This window comes from Poecilia reticulata, chromosome 13, assembly GCF_904066995.2.
Source record: "Poecilia reticulata chromosome 13, P_reticulata-male-v2, whole genome shotgun sequence".
NCBI classification, from domain to species: Eukaryota; Metazoa; Chordata; class Actinopteri; order Cyprinodontiformes; family Poeciliidae; genus Poecilia; species Poecilia reticulata.
The window spans coordinates 26,630,008-26,648,417 of record NC_088842.1 but is presented as its reverse complement, the minus strand read 5'-3'; the positions used below and the strand labels follow the sequence as shown (position 1 = coordinate 26,648,417).

At 38.2% G+C, this 18,410-nt stretch overlaps 1 protein-coding gene across 6 annotated transcripts in view; it reads right to left on the bottom strand.

Annotated features, from left to right (window-relative positions):
* Positions 1-45: 45 nt before the first annotated feature.
* The window catches only part of nbeab (neurobeachin b), a 220,153-nt gene continuing 201,788 nt past the window's right edge, over positions 46-18,410 (bottom strand). For 4 of the 6 annotated variants that reach the window (XM_008426293.3, XM_081614410.1, XM_081614413.1 and 1 more), the window contains 9 exons: positions 12,936-13,025; positions 11,115-11,307; positions 10,311-10,382; positions 10,021-10,176; positions 9,406-9,576; positions 5,279-5,380; positions 3,637-3,833; positions 3,160-3,311; positions 46-1,842 (listed from right to left, as the gene is read on the bottom strand). In XM_008426293.3, the coding sequence (XP_008424515.2) occupies positions 1,752-1,842; positions 3,160-3,311; positions 3,637-3,833; positions 5,279-5,380; positions 9,406-9,576; positions 10,021-10,176; positions 10,311-10,382; positions 11,115-11,307; positions 12,936-13,025 (1,224 nt within the window). In that variant the 3' untranslated portion in view covers positions 46-1,751. Of the gene's footprint in view, positions 1,843-3,159; positions 3,312-3,636; positions 3,834-5,278; positions 5,381-9,405; positions 9,577-10,020; positions 10,177-10,310; positions 10,383-11,114; positions 11,578-12,935; positions 13,026-18,410 lie in introns of those variants that run through there. The other 2 variants (XM_008426301.3, XM_081614411.1) reach the window with 2 other exon arrangements.

Genomic DNA, 18,410 nt, shown 5'->3' with positions numbered 1-18,410 from the left:
CACAAAAGGGCTTTTTTGGGGGAAGTACCAAACAGCACAAAGAAATCAAGTTAGTGAAGAAAGGTTTTTATTAATGGTGAATAGGTTTTCCTCATGTGAAAATATTTAGGTGCCTCATGACTTGCCACCTGAAAAGTATTACTGTATTAAAGCAACAACAAAAAAGACTTGTTCTGAAAAAACAAAAACCTGAAGAAAAAAATGTTTAAACTGCTGATCTCAGGAGGTCCATGCTCAAACAGCAGATGGCAGCATAACCAAACGCTATTCCAGAAAAATCCACCCTTTGTATTTCAGATTTACAATTTACATTTATTTAAAGAAACACTACATAAGTTGACTCGGGTCCATAATTTTTTTTAATGCAGTTACAATCTCCAAATATGTTGCATTTAAATTAAATTATGTGAAAATGATACTGCACAGCTGGAATATCAAAACACTGCATGGAATGTAGTCACTGCTGTATAAGTTAAAAAGATTGTTTTTTGAAACGAGTTTTATGTGAACACATAGTAAACCCAGTGCCGCCTTAATATCTTAGCATGCAAAATTATAGCTTTAGGTAGATTGGTTTTATGTTAGACCTGTGCTTAGAAACAAACCAAAAGTTAATTTGCATATTTTTGTTCATACAGATCGACAGATAAACAGCATAATAATGCTTTGATCGCTTTAATCAATATACTAAAATAGAGCACTTTATCTGCATCAATAACTAATGTCAAATAACAGAAAGCCTTCCTTAAATCTATTCAGAAACAAAATATTGCTTATGAGAGTACAGATTGACAGTAAGTGCAGTTTATGAATTGACATGATAAAAACATTTGTGCAAAAGAATACAAAATACAAAGGTTTTAAATAACAGAACTGATGTCTAATGCACCATTAATAACATGGTCATTAAAATGACATTTCCAAAATGTCAGTTTTGCTACAAACTGAAATCAAAAGATACCATCTAACAAATTTGGCATTTAATTTTTTGAGTCATCTTTTGAACAGAAAAATGTAAACTAATAGTCCTACTTAAAAACATAAAAAAACAAGGCAATGTCACATTTAAATGTTGCTGGCATATTAAAAACATTTATCACAAAGGACTAAGATTACATTAAAACTCACTTTTCCATATTAACGAACAACAAATATATGAACATTTAGTCTTTTCACAAACATACAAATTAACCTCTAGGCGCACACAGCAGCTTTACCCATGTTGCTAACAAATGTTTAAGGTGATGACTACAATAATTCATGGCTTGCACAATGGCATCTCATTTCATTGGCTTGTCCCACAGCATTTAGATATTAAGCCTTTACCGTTAAAAATCGTATGCCACCAGCATTTAGATCTTTCTCTTTACACTTTTCCCAAATATCTGTCAAATGTGTGAACAGCTGATATGTTGCTTTACTTTTTTCCAGTTTAAAAGGGAAACATTTAGAATTTAACATCTGTGCATACGTCACCTCAGTTTCTCCATAATCACAACAGTCCCACTTGTCTCAGTTCGAGACGACATTAGCTGGTGTTAAGGTACAATAATAAAACAATGTGTCCAGATTGTACAGCAGCAGATAAATCAGAATGTGGTTGCCTCTGAGGTCAGACGAACATAAAAATATTTGAGGTTCTCCTGCGGATTGATCCCTTCTTTGCTATTTGGATCCTCTTCTGCTCACCACAGTCACAGGTTAGCAGGTTTTGTTTTCTCTTAACCTTTATGTTGGAAGTTTTCATCTGGTCAGTACCTGTTTTGATGCTCATAGTGCCATCTGTTGAAATCTATGTTGAATGCCACAATGCTGCCAGATGCCATGCCAGTGATCAAGGTCCTAAAGGGTAGCAGAAGGGAATGAACATACCTTAAAACATGTAATGTAGAGTATATGGAGAAACATGTAGAGATCATCGGTAAACTACTGGGTTACAGCTAGTTCAATGTATTTCTGCAACCTCTGTGTCCATGTCTGGCTGGAATGTACTGAAGCTGCTGATTTATCAGGGTAGCCTCTTACTGCTTCACCCCAAGGCTCTGAACGTTGAGGCATTGTGAATAGTCGCTGCACAATGGTTCTTTGTAACTCATGTTATAAACCTGACTTTACTTTTGCATTTACTTGCAGTGAACTCGTGAAGGCAAAGTTGTGGAACTAAGTAAAGCAGAAGTTCCTTAAAAGAAATAAAAGATAAAACATCCTATTTTAGATCCAAAAAGTATGAATCAAATCTACTGTTCCATTGTTTTTCAAACCAGATAAATTGTTCTAAAACTCGCTTTTCAGACACAAAAAGACACAAAAATTGACATCTGCTACCATATATTAAAATTTTGTGCAGAATATCTTAAAGATGCTTGGTGTATTATTGGCAACAGAAAAAAAAGAAGTAATAAGCACTTTACTCCTCTACACATAAAACATCAACACACCTAGTGAATTTTGTAAAGAGGGCAGGTATTTCTTCACTGAACTATTTGGTGAATTAGAGGCTGGATTCCAAACAGTCACATGTTAATACTCAGAATTTAGGCATTTGAACCAAATGCTAGAGATTGTTCAAACTTTTATCAAGGAACCTGTTGTTGCAAATGGAACCATAGGGAAAACAAGGGTAATGCTGTGTCCTCAGTAAAATAATTTTAAACTAATTTCTAACTATTTACAAGTTTTGGACTTGAGGAAAAATGACATTTCTGAGAAATTTGGCCCATAGTTGCATGGACCTGAGTCCAGCATAAAGCTTCTGCTTTATATGCATTATTCTTTGCACTCCCAGTTAGACAGGATTTGCTCTCAACATTTATCTGTTCTATTGTTTTCTTAAATTAAAAAGCTTTCTTCATTAGTTTGATCATTTTGATGTGAGAAAAGTCAGTAATTTGCACAGAAAGCTAGGAAAGTTTTTCAGTTTATAAAAGATTGAGCATCTTAATGAAACCTAGAACCTATTGGATATGGTTGACATTTTTTTCTATTTCTCTAGCTTTGAATACCAACGGCCATCATCATCACTGTAGAGAAATGTATCAAAACAGTTCTCATGGGTCATATGACATGTTTGATAGTAGGATTTAAATCTGTTTTAAAAGAAACTAAAACGAAACTCATCCTCTGAGGTAAAACACCATCATGAAACTGCCCAAACCTAACCTTTGATCATGTGATAGATCCATGGCTCGGATGCCTGCATCACAGCCGGGGTAGATGTAGAGTTGTCTAAAATCACAAGCTTGCCACACTTCCACCACACCGTTGTCTCCACCTGTCACAAGGTTGTGTCCATCACTGCTCAGGAGAATTGCCTTAAGGAGGGATACAGAGAAATTTAACACACCACCTGAGGCTTATGAAAAATTGCGGTTTTACTGAAGAATGTAAAATATGCAACTAAATAGTTTTGTTCTTTTTAAATTTAATCCCTAAAGTCGAATAAAGAATGTACACAATGAGAATAACAAAGAGGTCATGTGTTTAGTTTTCTTTTTTCACTTAGTCATTGTGAAAATGTATGAAGGACATGTAAGGGAAGAAAACATGATTGCATATTCCTATTTGGCCCAGATATGAATTGCTTTGTGTGTATGTAAGGATATTTTCATTAAGTATGCTAATGTCAACTTTCTTTACCCTGGTGGAATCATTGACCTCCATCTGTGCCAGCAGTTTTCCATTTATGCTGAAGTTGCAGAAGCGGCCTCTCTCGTAATAGATGATGCAGTGACCCTCACTGGACACTGAGATGAGCCGGGGGCACTGATAGTTGTCTGGCCCCTCTAGGGCCCGTAGAAGGTCCCCGGTTATGGTGTGGACCAGACAAGGACCCTCTGTCAAACCCAAAACACAGTGTGAGGTACCTGTACTTGTGTTAACAAAAAGAGCTGGACATATTTCTAATTGTTTTTAACCGGTGAGGCTGTGAATACAAATATTAGTATAATTATGTTTATCACATATTTCAGCAACAGCCAGTGTTGTACAAGATAAAAACAAATACCAATTATGAAACATGTCAACAAACATTACATTTTGTCCAATGCCACCATCAAAATTATTATATTTAATAATTATCAAATATATTAATCAGTTATTAATCAAAGGCAACTCTGAAAAGGTCAGGTTTAAGTCTTAATTTAAGGGAACTCAGTGTTTTGGCTGTTTTGAAGTTTTCTGGAAGTTTGTTCCAGATTTGTGGTGCAGAGAAGCTGAATACTGCTCCATGTTTGGTTCTGGTTCTGGGAATGCAGAGTAAACTAGACCCAGAAGACTCGAGTATTCTGGAAGGTTGATACAACAATGTGTTTTATTTTGATTTTGATTTTAGGTTGTAATAATATTAATTGTCCCCTGAGGGACTACAGATAAAAAAAACTAGCCTTTATGGCTAAAACTGGCGTATAATGTGATGCAAATTGTCCCTTTTTAAGTAAACAACTCTTGATTGTTCCTCTGTATGTCCAAAGATAATAACTTAAGTTTTATTTTCTGTTCAGCTGTAGATGGTCATGACACATCCACGCATTGATTTGTCTCAAGCATTTCTTTAGTGCTTGGATGGGCTCATAGTTATTTGGTGACATTGTAAAGTAAAGCTGTGGATCATCTGGATAATTATGGTAACTAATCTTATTACAAGTTATAACCTGAGCAAAAAGGACTATATAGATATTAAACAGAGGGGTCCCAGGATTGACTCTTGGGGTACTATGCATTTAATTTCTGTCCACTCTGATGAGAAGATGTCTAAGAAATCCCTGTTCTAAGAAATCCCTGTTGTTTATGCAAGTCAAGGACTGGTCCAGATAGTCTCATCCAAATCTCCAGTTGCTTTTGTCATGGTCAGCCGTGTCAAATATTGTGCTGAGGGCCAACAAAACCAGCACTGTGGTTTTTCCACAGTCTGTATTTAGGTGGATGTCATAGAACACTTTGACGAGGGCAGTCTCAATACTGTGGTAAGCTGGAAAACCGGACTGAAAGACATCAAAGCAGTTGGCGAAGAGAAGGAAGCTGTTTAACTGTTGAGACACTGTCAAAAGTTGGCCTGTAATTCTGCAATAGCAACTTGTCCAGACTGTTTTTTAATCAGTGATTTGCCAACTGCTGTTTTTAATGCCTGGTGGAAAACACCTGATAACAGGGATGAGTTTACTGTTGTAATAAATGTACAGTTTGCTTGTGAATTAGTTTTGCTTTAGAGCCACATTTAACACATTTCTGGTCCTCCACTTTTCCATGACGGCTACACGAATAGACAAAGAAGAACACTGACCTTTTGCTCCACTGATGACGAGGCCCAGCTCTGCGCAGACTGACACACACACAACTTCCTGGTCATGACCAGTCAGAACTGCTCGTGGTGCTGGGTAGTCGCCTAAAGGATGAGACATGTGGACCATCAATCAACTAATTAACAGGCTCAGTTTAACAAATGTTCTGTTCAGTTTATTAAATAATACAGTTGTGTGAAACTAGTTTTATAGATTTAATCTATTTAACATTTCTTAGTAAGTATAAATAAAAGCACAGGGATTGTGACATACATCTGCTGGAAGGAAAGTCCTATGAATTGTTATGCAAATGCAGAGATGGCTTGATTCACTCCCATGCGCCTCTTGATTGATGATTGCAGGGGCAAAGGTTACTGAGGGGTGATTCATGGCACCTGGAGCCACTGACCCAGTGATCTTGCTACATAGGAAAGTAATCTGTCTAAAAATAACCTGATCACCAATTTTTTGAAAAGTTGTACTTACCAGCATGCAATGAAATATTAAACTAAATTAAATAACATATGATGTTACACATTTCGGGGGGGGGGCTTTGCTGCTTCTATTGGCAGCCAAAAAGAACCGATATTGGCAATGACTGAGATGACTGAGCATGTAAAGAGGGTTGATGCCCGGCTGCCCAGTAAGCACTGGTGGAGCAAATAGGTTCTGGGTTCAAACCCTGACTCTAGTTCTGAAGCTTGCAAGCTCACCCAATTTAGCCATGGGTTCTCACTCCAGATAACTTTCTCCATCACAGTCCAAAAAAAGGCAGTTAGTTTAAGCGAATACTCAAAATTGCCATTATGTATAAGTGTATCCACGCATGGTTGTGTATCTATGTTGCCCTGTGATGGAGAAGCATCCTCTCCCATCCAAATCCCTATGCTAACCTATTGACTGAGACAGGCACTAGCCCTGTACAAAGCATTTTCTCTCCAAAATGAATATTGCATTAGTTAGGTATTTAAAAAGACCCCACAACAGATGAGAAAATAGTTAAGTTCTTTGATCATCATTTTTTTGCAAGACTTGTGTAGCAATGCAAACAAACTGTACCAATAAGCAAAAATGATGCTGGAGGTCTGATAGTTTAAGTGTACCTGCAGCCACAGGATCTGAGCACTTTGCACTCACTGTGCTGACGATGACCTGAGTATACCAGAGTATTCCAGGGTGAAATGTGAGGCTATCTGTCAGACAGCTAAACATTGGAGAACTTCATTCATAAACATGACAATGATCCTAAACACAGCGTCAATCCAACTGAATGGCTGAAAAAGAAAGGGAAGTACACTGTTGTACATTATGTATTCATTTATATATGATGCCCGTTTTGGGGTGTTAAATTGTTTTGTTTTTTTTACTTTTGCTACTTTGTCTTTTAGTTTTTATGTAATTTTATAATCACATACTTGCTATAACATTAATTGCCCATTTGGGACCTGAATAAATCTGGATCTGAATTTAAGTAATCTCTGTGAAGGATTATGCAGATGTGTTTTAACCAACAATCAATACAAACCACTAGCTTGATACATCTCTGCACAACTGCAGCAGTCCAGTCAACAAGATGGACTATGATCGATGCATCATAGTCCCTTAGAGACCAGGACCTGCTCTGCCCTGTCAGTCTCCACACCTGTCGCTGAGAGGGAACTGAATAGGACGAGTGTCAAAAAAAACGTCCTTGGGGAGTAAAAGCAAGCTCACCTGCTCATCAAAAGATTCAATCACTGGGCCTTGAATACACTCATTCTTTTGGTGACCCTTGGGATGGGTAGATTCAGCCACCACAATTAACATGGTAAAAATACCTTTTACCATCAGTGTGAATGGATGAGACTGAGACACTGAACCATGGTGGAGTTGGACCTGCGCTTGGTTTAATTAAATCACATTAGATCACATGCAACCTTTTGAAGGTGAATTTCCAGTCTGGAACACACATTCAGAATGACGGCGAACACCAGCTTATTCAAAAAAATAAATAAATAAATAAAATTATAAGGCATTAAGTAAAATATAACAGAGGTAAAAGTATATATAAAAAAATCTACACTGTATATTTTTTCATGGGTGATTCTAAATCATCTTCTAGTCACTATTCCTTCTTTAGCTTTTCTTTTTGTCCACTAAAGATGCATTGCAAGCACTTGTGATGTGGATATCAGGGGAATACTCTCTTCCTGCTGCAGTAACAAGTATTGTTGCCCCTTGCTAATTGGAGGCATCCAAGCTGAAATTCTTAATTAACTGTCAAAGCCTCAGTGAAGTTAATTAGAGGATGCTTGCAACCAATCTCGAGCTCCTAAAATCTTTCACAATTGAAAACACAAGTTTTCAAAATGTACGCATGTTGTAACAGGCAGTACCCAGATCATATTTTGAAAAACAAATTTGTTTTTTTTAAATATTTTTCAATTCCATTCGCATGCAGTAATAATGAATTAAAGCTGGATATCATTGCTTTGCCAATCCCCAATGGAGACCAAATCAGGAGCAGTAATTACATGCTGATGCCAAGGTCTGAGAGCAACGATGAAGTAGAAAACAAAAACACATTTGACATGACATTTAAAAGTGCCTTACAAAAGGATTCATCAAACCTATAGACATTTCAACAAAATGATGTGACTGGCCAACAAAGTAGCAGATGCAGATGTGTTGAGGAAAAATGAGAGATGCTTTTTAACATTTTCACAAAATCTGAAGTGTGCGGTTGTACTCGACTCTCCTGTGTCAATAATGTGTAACTTCTCTTACACAGAGGTGGACTGTTTACTGATGAGGGGACTTCTAAAGGCAATAAGATTTTAATTGAGAGTACCAAAGGGGGTTAATGTATGCCACACTTTTCAGATTTTTATTTGTAAAAGTAAATAAACCATAACCGTCCCATTCACGTCTATGTAATGCTTCCTGTTGGTCTGCCACACAAAATCCCAAATTCACTCCAAACCATTACGGTGGTCTAACAAAACTTTTAAAAAAAGTTAATGTAATGAGAATACCTCGGGAATACATTGTCACTGAACAAAAATTACAACTTCTCCTGAGCACCGAGATAAGCTCAAAATGTGTGACTCATCAGCTTTTGGTTTTGGGGCTTTCTTTAAATTGCACAATATTTTTTTCATGCCATTCACAGTTTTTGTTCAGGTCATGATTCCAGAAATATAAGTTAATGTAATGCAGTCACTTTTTACTGGAATAAAAATAGCTTTCACTGGTAAAACAGCTCTATGATACAGACAGAAATGTGAATGTTTTCCTAGAGTACTATTAATAAGAAAAAATATATATATTAATCTTGCCCTTGGCGTCCTCTTGTTGAAAACAGTTCCACTAGGTATCAATAATCAAACAGCTGCCCTGCAGATAATTTATTCTGCTTAACTTTTAGATTTTTTGGGATGAACAGCGTTTTTGTTCCTGTGTTGATCAAAAGCCCTCTGCTTCAGTTGAAAAACAGCCTGATGTACCTTGATAGAGTTCATGGAAAATGACTTCAAAAGAAAGAACAAATTTCATGTTTGAATTAAATAATATATAACTAATTTTGCAATTTTATCCGGCACTTGAGACTAATGCACACCAGGGATTGGTAATATGAAAATATCAGAAAGGAGGGAAGTGTTGATAATCCACCGAAGAAGAGAAATGACAATTTTCATGTTTGTTCTTGCTCATTAATTTTATTATTTGCTTTGCAAGCTACCATTTTAAACTTGAAATAGAAGTATTGTTTGATTGTCAGTGAAATGCATTGTCTTGGTGGGAAGCAGAAGGTAGCAAAGATAAAGTGAGAATATTTCAGTCAACATAAACTTCAAAGTCATAAATAAAGCTGTGGAAAAGACGAAAAGGTTCTGTCTGTGCATTAAAATCTACTCTGAAATCTGATTGGCTGGCTCCAGAGATACAACTTCCTTCAAACCTTCACAATAAGCGTCTTCTTTAGAGAAAAGAAAACATAACAGACTTAATTTTCTGTGCCTTGTCTGTTACGGCTGGGGATTGTAATTTGTCTAAGACAAATGAACAGAAGACAGTTACTTGTGTTTTTTTTTCTTTTTTTCTTTGTTTATCCCCAATTGTAAAAACCCTAGAAAAAGTGCAAACTCACCGTGATTGGGGTTGTCACCAATAATATGGTGCCGCCCACTCCAGTACCAAAGCAGCAGGGTAGCATCCCGAGACCCAGAAACAATGTAGCAATCGCCTCCGATGTACGACTCTGATCTGGCCAGACATGTCACCACATCCCAGTGGCCAAAAATGATCTGGGTCAGCTTGCCTAAACAGATTAAAGAGCAAAGATGATTTCTATTGTTGATTTTTTTTATTTGGTTTATATCTTCTAAGGGAAAAATGAATCAACTATAAACACCAAAATCATGTTGCTCACAATTTAAAAACTGCATTATTTTTATGCAAATTATACTGCTTTAGGATGAAGGATTGGGAGACATTCAGAGATGAAAACATCAAGGAGTCAAAGCACTTTATTCTCAAACCATGGCATGAGGTCCCAGCTGAATTCAATAAAAAATATTTAATGAACTACAGGGACAATACGTTGTTCTCATCGCAGTTAATAATTATAACTGTGTATCAACTTTGGTGTCCAAGTGTGTCAGGAGACAGTTGCACCAATACTGTATCATTACTGTCATAGCATTCAGTCCTCCACACATCAGCGCGCAGCCCTGTAGGAAACAGAGTTTACACTATAACCTACCTGTCTCAGAGGAGTACACACGGAAGCTCTTGTCCCAGAAGCCACACACCAGGATGTAGCGGTTGTCAGCTGTCACCACAAAACAGTGTGTGGTGATTTGGATGCTTTGGTCCACTAGGTCTGTGATCTGACGCTTGTTGCTGCCAGTATTGTTGGCTGAGAGGAAGACACAAAAAGAAAAACGGTACCATACCCGAGGTGTAGCTCCTTTTTTTCTAAAATAGACAAAGGACAAATATTTATGTCCTTTTCTAGTTTGAAGTTGTGTATTCTCCTTTGAGCTCACTCACCAACCAGAGAATCCATCTCTATAGGGAGATGATGGGCCTGTTCCAGAGAATAGCCTGGTGCTCCTCGGAGACCTGGATTCATGTAAGCATACGTGCAATTACAATTTCACGTTCATACACAGTCACGCAGCCATTCACTCATATTTTTCCATGATATAACAATTCATTTATGTCTTGCTAGACTTTTCAGTTTCACCGTCAAATGTCATTCCATTCATGTGAATAGGCGTCTTAAAACCATTTTGATTCAGGGACATGTCTGAAATTACGGAAACCTTATTATCATTCTTATTTCAAAAAGTGAGACCACATTTCCTTCCTCTCCAACAGGATGGTCAGGGCGCTGCAGCTGTGTTCATTAAGGGCAACCGCACACTGTGTACTCTTTGGTCTTGAGTGGTGCGTACTTTCTGCAGTGACAGATGGAAACGTGTGAGGAGAATGTGGTGCAGTTGCGGCCTAATTTCCTAGTAACCATTGCTTTGACCCTTTGACCCCAAGGTGAGGCTTGTTCGTAGGGAGGGGCTCCGTGGGTTATGTTGTTCACACATGTCTGAGAAGGAACATGTGGAAACACTCATCGTCAGCTTACCTGGAAGGCGCTAGTCGCTCTCATAGACAGCTTGCAACAAGTCTATTATGAGCAGTGGGGAGGTTTCTTGTGTGACTGTGATGAAGTGATTTTACAGGACCTCTGCTGTGGTAGGTATCACATGTGGTGTGCCACATCCCCCCCCCCCACCCATCAGCATATGTCTGTGTTTGAACTTCTAGCACCTCCTACGCGACATCGACTTCGCTCACCAACAGTGTTGTGCCATCGATTGACGGCAAATAAGCGGCTGCAGGTGACGGTGACCACGGCTGGTATAGTGAGATGGGGCAGGGTGTTGGCAGCCACATGCGTAACCGGCGAATTGGACGGAAACTTTAACACCATGATGACGTCCTGCTGCATCTGGTCCTTGAACATGAGAGGACTCTGCGGAAGGAAACACTATTGAGTAGAAGAGAGAAAAGACAAAAATATGGGGGAGGGGAAAAAATGGAGGCGTCATGATGGTTGGGGACGATGAAGGTTGAGAGCAAGAAAGGAGGGCGCAGAAAAGATGACGAGAAGAGGTATGAAATTATGTAAGAAAAGAATGCAAGAAGAATTAGTGTGGAAGAAAAAAAAAAGACAAGGTTCAGACACAAAGGAGAACTTCATGCAACATCCCCATTTGGCAATTAGACAAAGGATTACAACAAGAGGAGGCAAAGAAAGCTGGAGACGCAGGAGATGGTTGATACAGAAACGTGCATCAGAAATGTCCAGCCTGTTTCACAGAAAACAAAAAAAATTAAGAAATAATTTGGATTAAGGTTTTGCAGCTGATTTTGTTACAAATTGTTAAATAGTTAAAATTTTATCATTTCTTCTGCATACGTAGAATAAATCAACAACCTGTCAAAATAATATTTTGAGGGTGAACTACTTTTATTAGACATGGAGTGCAGATAAATAGAACGGACTTAAATTAATAAAATTGTTTTATAATCATCTCAGCGGGCATTGGATGTTTTTCAAAAGTAAAAGTAGCTAAAAATGACATTTCTTGTCATGTGATATTGAACCACAACCTTCAATATCTTTAATTCAACTTTTTGTTATGTAATTGAAAAGAAGACAAAAAATGATACATGATTTTCAAAATTAAAAGACACTTTAAAATCTAAAATTTGTGGTCTGTCTATATGTTCAGCTTAGATGAGTAGCATCTGAACATAAACTTTAAGATATGACAAAGGTTTTTAAAAAGCTTTAGGTAGGGATACACTAACGTGAAAATTTGATATCCAGTATTAATATTGTTGTTATTCCCGATAACCAATATTTAATGACATTACATACATATCTTTGCTTGTCAACATCACCAAAAATGACGACACCACTAACATTTTTTCTCCGCTTAACATACGCAAATCCTAAAATTTACACAAATGGCAGCAAGAAGGAAATAAACGTTGGTCATTGATATCGATCCAGTTTTACTTACTGTGCAATTGGTTTTGTTGGATTGTATTTAGGGGTATCATAGTAAAAGGGGATGAGAAAACTTTTTGAGTCTTATTTGTAAGTTACTTATAAAATCATCATGTATTTTTCTCCCTCTTCATAATAACGCTCTTACTAAGTGTTGGTGCATAAAAAAAAAGCAATAAAATGCTGTTCATTGTTACGTGACAAAATGTAAAAAAATTTAATGTTTCTTTTGTTTGTTTGTTTGCTTCTGCAAGGCACCATACATAAATGTAATTGTAAAAACAGGGCTTTTAGACCAGTAGGGAGCAGTGTTCTCATTAAACTTCACTACTTTCGAAAATGACCAGTTAAGATACACCACAGAATACTGGTCCTAAAAACTGTTAGTTAAACATGGGCCCTGTGACTACACAAGATAAAAGTTAAATATTTAACTGCTGTTAAAAAAAAAAAAAGAATGCCAAATTGGAAATCATCTTTCACACACTTATTACTGCTTGTAAACACAGAGCAAAATATCGAAGGTCTACCCAGCCTCCCTGAAGCACACACACATCCAGAGGTGCAGTGAAGGTTCCCAGCATGCTCACTGTTCTCACCAGGTGCATGGCGGAGCTGCGTGGAGGATGTGGCTCGATAAGCAACTGAGATGGCGTCTGTCCAAAGCTCTGGATCTGCGCCTCTGTGGCCTGCGGGAGAGAGCGAGAGAGTGAGAGAGTGGCTGTCACAATCAATATGCATCAAAGTGATGGGTCAATGCGTTACTTGACAATGCAAGCAAATCCTAACTCAGCCGTGCCTCTGAGGAAGGGGGGAGGTAAAGGGAAAGGGGTGCACTCCCAATCCGCCTGGGTGCTCCCCCTTCCCCCTCTGCCTGCAGAGTCATCCAAGTGTTAGTGTGGAAGAGACAAGCCTTTTCCTATTAACATGCTTCAGTTAACCATTCCCCATTTCCAGGAGCAGGGGCCCCAACTGCACAAACGTTAACCTGGAGTGACATCCAGATAGAACTGCAGCAGGCCAGCGTGCTTTTAGATGTTATTGTACTTGAAACAAAGCACAAAAGCATGTGTGTATAGTCATACACACACACACACACACACCACACACACAAACACACAAGATAGACTTTGTGAGTTAGGTAAAGGTACAACCGCAATGAAGGATGATTTATGGAGGAGAAACTATGAGAATAACAGGGAGAAAATACAACTGAAGTCAGATAACGAACAGTGAAAAAAAAGAACACCACCACAAGAATCTGAGCTCTTCTATTTTTAGAAAACAAACTTGGGGGAAAAAAGACAAAAGAGCTTCTCTGCTTGCAACAAGAAAAAAGAAAAAAAAACTAAACTAAACAGAAGCAGTAAGAGCTGCTGAGCTTGACTGAAAGCGTGGCACTCTGAGGTGGAGGTGATTGATGTGACTGAAGCCTTTTCCACCATCAGAAGAGCTTGTAGATGTCCATCAATGCCATTGTGCACAATGAAACATACATCGTTCAGCCTTTCGTCTGCCCTCCCGACTGCCTGTGTGACTGGCCCTCATTTCCCTGCCCCTGTACACACCACTCACTATCAAAAAGGACCCATTGGGTAGCAAATGCCACAGTCAGAGACGTGGCGCAGGGCTTTTGGAGGTGATGCCGAATTAGGACAGGCCACCTGCGAGGCACACAGTCGCCCCCAACACCGCCTGGTCACTTCAGATCTTTCACGGCTCCAAAAAAGGCAATGTCCACACTGGTGAGCGCTGTCATGCAGCAGTGAAAGTTTCATGTGAGCCGGTTTGCACATTTGGGAATCATTAGACGTTAGCGTGTTTTTTACAACAAAGTCTGCCAAGTAACTGAAGCAACTGACATTATGGGTATTTAAGGTTAGGTTCAGGGTCAAGGTGTCTGTTCAAATAAAGAAACTCGATCCATACACCATAAAGTCTGAGATAGCTGTCATGTGGAAAACATCAAATTACTCATAATGATGAAAACTGGGCTGCTGAACGATGATAGTCTTGAAGAATATTATTTTTCAAAGGAATCTCTGGCTAGTTTTCTTTACATTTGAGTCCTTTTGTGAGGATTTACCTTGTTGAAGGTTAAGTCATTGATATGATATTTCACAAGCTGATCAAAACGCATCAATATTTCTCAGCCACTTGGACACTGATCCCCAGAGATGGATGACAAAAACATGTCTGTATTCCACTCTGAGGTAGCACAACGAAACAGGCAAGTCATTAGTCATTAGTTGTAGTGAGCCACTGAGAAGTGGCTCACTACAACCATTTAGATTATTTTCCCTCCAAGTAAAAGCTGTCTTGCTGGGGTGAGCAGCACATAGCCTTCCTCATAACAATATGTTCTCCTGTCTAAAGGTGATTTCATATCCGATAGTCCGGTAGCTTCAGTTCGATTGGAGCACAGAATTGCAACATTTGCTACACGTTCAGATGGTGAAGTTCACTTCCACACTGCGCTGCATCAAACAAACCAAACCCTTTAAAAAAAACTTTGATAATCATAGCCTACAGCTAATACCAAACCCGGAAGCCAGTGTTTGGTTTCTAAAATGATGTGAATCGTACATAAGACCAATAAAATAAATGTTTTTTTTTTTATTTGAGAAATGTTATGTAATGGGTTAATGTTAACTATAAAAGGAGCTTGACTAACAAACTGACTGTGTTCACAAATTCTGATTGCTTGTTTAGTGAAACAGAAAAACGGTGCAGAAGAAACCAAGAAAATCCCACTGCTATTTTTAAACAAGATGTAACATCTACCCACAATAACAGCAGAACCACCGTGTGGTTTATGGACCGTGGTATTGCTGTCCGTATTGGTCAAGAAACTCGCCTGACCTAAACCTCACTGAGGGACTCAGTTACGTGTTAAGCTACATTTTTGACTTGAATTACTGAGATAAATCCATTTTTTTCAATGACCTTTTATTTTATCGGCACTGACCTGCACGTGTAGGATGATCTACTAGTATCACTCTCCAGAGCACACATGCAGCAACACAAAAGCAAACATTCCCTTGTGATGACTAAAGCAGAAAGCTGAGATCCTTTTGAATCATTGAAGACCAGAAATGGCAGCTACAAATTTGTAGCAAGCTTTTTCACCTTTTGACAGAGGTCAAAGACAACACAGCAAATTATTTCCAATAATTTGGCTTTCAGGGAACAAAAACATTTTATACAAGAAAACGCACCAGAGAAACCACATAAAGGAATGCACAGCAGTAGTGTTAGTTTCCCATGTAATGACACTCTTTACATGTCGACAGAAATCTGCTTCAGACGATCTTGTCACGAATGTAATCCTGAAGTAAAACAAAGAGTCGCCCTGAAGCTTTTTTCATTCCCAAGCAAGTGATTACTTGGGAATGGACATCTATATGACTTTAAGTGAGAGCAAATATGTCTCAGACAATTTGTCCACGGGTAAGTGCCTGTGTCTAATCCTGCTTTCATCACATATAATGGGAATTAAAATCTTTATGATGCGCAATAGAGACAGTAATGCAAACCATTTGAACGTTTGTATTTCATCAACATCAGAATATCAAGGTGAAATCAATTTAAAGAATGTCAACAAGCTCAAAGGCTGTCAGAGGCTTGCTGCAGCACACTTTGGCGTCTTTGTTGATGCAGAGGTGGCAGGAGGGGCAGTGGCAGGAGGAGCAATAGAGTTCCACTGATGAATAATTTGTCTGTTTACTTGTGAGTGACACAGTGGGGTCTGAATCAAGGGGTTGCTGTCATGTTTTTCCATAAGAAAAGGGTGTCAGGAGAGGCATCACAGCGAAGGATTGCTGTTCCGGCAGCATGCCCAGAAGAGCTGTCACTGTTCCTCAACCACAGACCAGAGGCCTGGCAGCATGTCAGGAAGTGTCATCATTTTCATCTGACACGCACAAGGAAATTATCTCTCGTGACCTCTAATTTCTTGACGTTTCAAATGCCTTAATTGTTGTGACTAATGCCAGGTCGGCAGTTTCACCTGTCAGGCCCTGGATGAATCAATACCAGGAGTCAATCATCACATATCAACGAATCTTAGTGAGACGAACACTCGGCACACTTCCACCTCCACCTCAATGACTCATCCAAGCAGGTAACACAATGACCTGGGGGGGGGTGAGTAGTAGAAGTAATTAGTGAACTCTGACTGAAATAAATAGAAAATACAGCAATATTAATATCCTATAGTATCTTAAAATTTTTCTACATTAGTTGTACTATATCCTCTCTCTCTGTGGGATTCAAATTAAAGTGAAATCAGATGTTTTTAGAATGCAGAATAAAATCAACTTGTAAATGCCAAACACAGCATATTGAAAATTATTAGAAAAACATACATTCTGTCACAAATCAGCTTCAGAAATAGGCTAGAATGGCTCATTCAACATTAGATTCTGTTAATAACGGCTGTACTTTAATACACACATACTGTTAAGACAGTAGGAATGTTTACAAAATTGTATTTTGGAATATATGTATACAGCAAATGTCTAAGCGCTCTAAGGCAATAAATGTTGTGTGCTTCAATAAACTGACATTTAAACACTACATTAGATTAATGCCTGTGAACAACTTTACATCTACTACACACTTGTACTTTAGTAAGTAGTAAAAAGGCAAGCAAATGAAATGGGTCTGTACAAAAACTTACTTCAAACTCAAACTAACATCTAATATAAAATATAGAAATAGAGCAATCTTTCTGGAAAAAAAAATGTATTAGTGTACATAAATCTTTGTTGTTCTCAGCAAAACGTATTTTTGATACACATGTTTTTATGTGTCATTTTATTTTGTTGTCAATATTACACCTCAAGGCCACCTAATTAATTAATTAACCATTATTTATTTTCTTTTCTTTTAAATAAGTGTTTTTCTATATATTATCTGACAAAGGTTTTTAATTTCAAGGGCAAAGAAAAGTGAAAATAAAAATGACAACATAAAATATGAAATATAATGAATTACCATACCTGGACAGTTTGTCTTAATTAGTGCTCATCATATAAAAAACAAACAAAAAAAATACATCATTTAAAAGATCCAGTTTCTGGCACAATTAAATTCAGATCTCACACTTTCAGCTATGTGAGCATAATTAGGGACTCTAAATATCTGACTCCCTAATGTGAGACTAACTAAGAGTACTGTCACCCCTCAAAGTAACAACTGTGACAGCAGAAGACAGCTAAAAACCTTCCAGTCTGAAGGAAAATAAACAAGGCATCGTCGAAACTATTTCCTGGAATAACACAAACCAAACCTTTCACGATATGGTTTGGTAATTAGATGAGCCAAATCTTCTGCAGGTGATTTGCATAGTGGTCACTTGATAAATAAAGGCGCCCCTGAAAGTGACAGTATATAAATGAGTTGTTTTGCAGACAGCAGATGGTGAATATCACAGGGAGAGGAGAGCTCACACTGGAAAGTGCCACAATGCATGCCAGCTGCTGCAGTCTTTGGTCCCCTTTCCCTTTGCAATTATGCAAACGGAACAATCCACCTAATAGTCACTGAGTTAATTTGTTAAAATAAGAGGATTATGTCATGTATCTATTCATTGAGTGACTGCTTGTGACTGATCAAAGGGCTCAGACAGATATTTTGACCTGATTAGGAAAAGCGACATTCGGTATATTCCAAAGTAAGGGCGCTGAAATATGAAGTTAACAAGGTCAAAAATGTACTTGAAATGATATTCAAAGAAAACGACTTCACCGAACAACAGAATTAAAATCTCATGTCAACAAAAATGACTCCAATCTTGTAGTAAACATGCAGAGTCAGCAACCCTGACAGATTACCCTACGGGTTAGACTTGCATCACATATTAATTGACTGACAGATGCACGGTATGAACGCTCCAGGAACTGCAAGGCATGTCTGGACAAATACACACAGGAAGTTGCATGCATGGTGAGTAAGAGAGAAGGTGGCTTCATCACCGTGAGAATACGTATGTGTGTGTGTGTGTGTGTGTGTGTGTGTGTGTGTGTGTGTGTGTGTGTGTGTGTGTGTGTGTGTGTGTGTGGGGGTGTGTG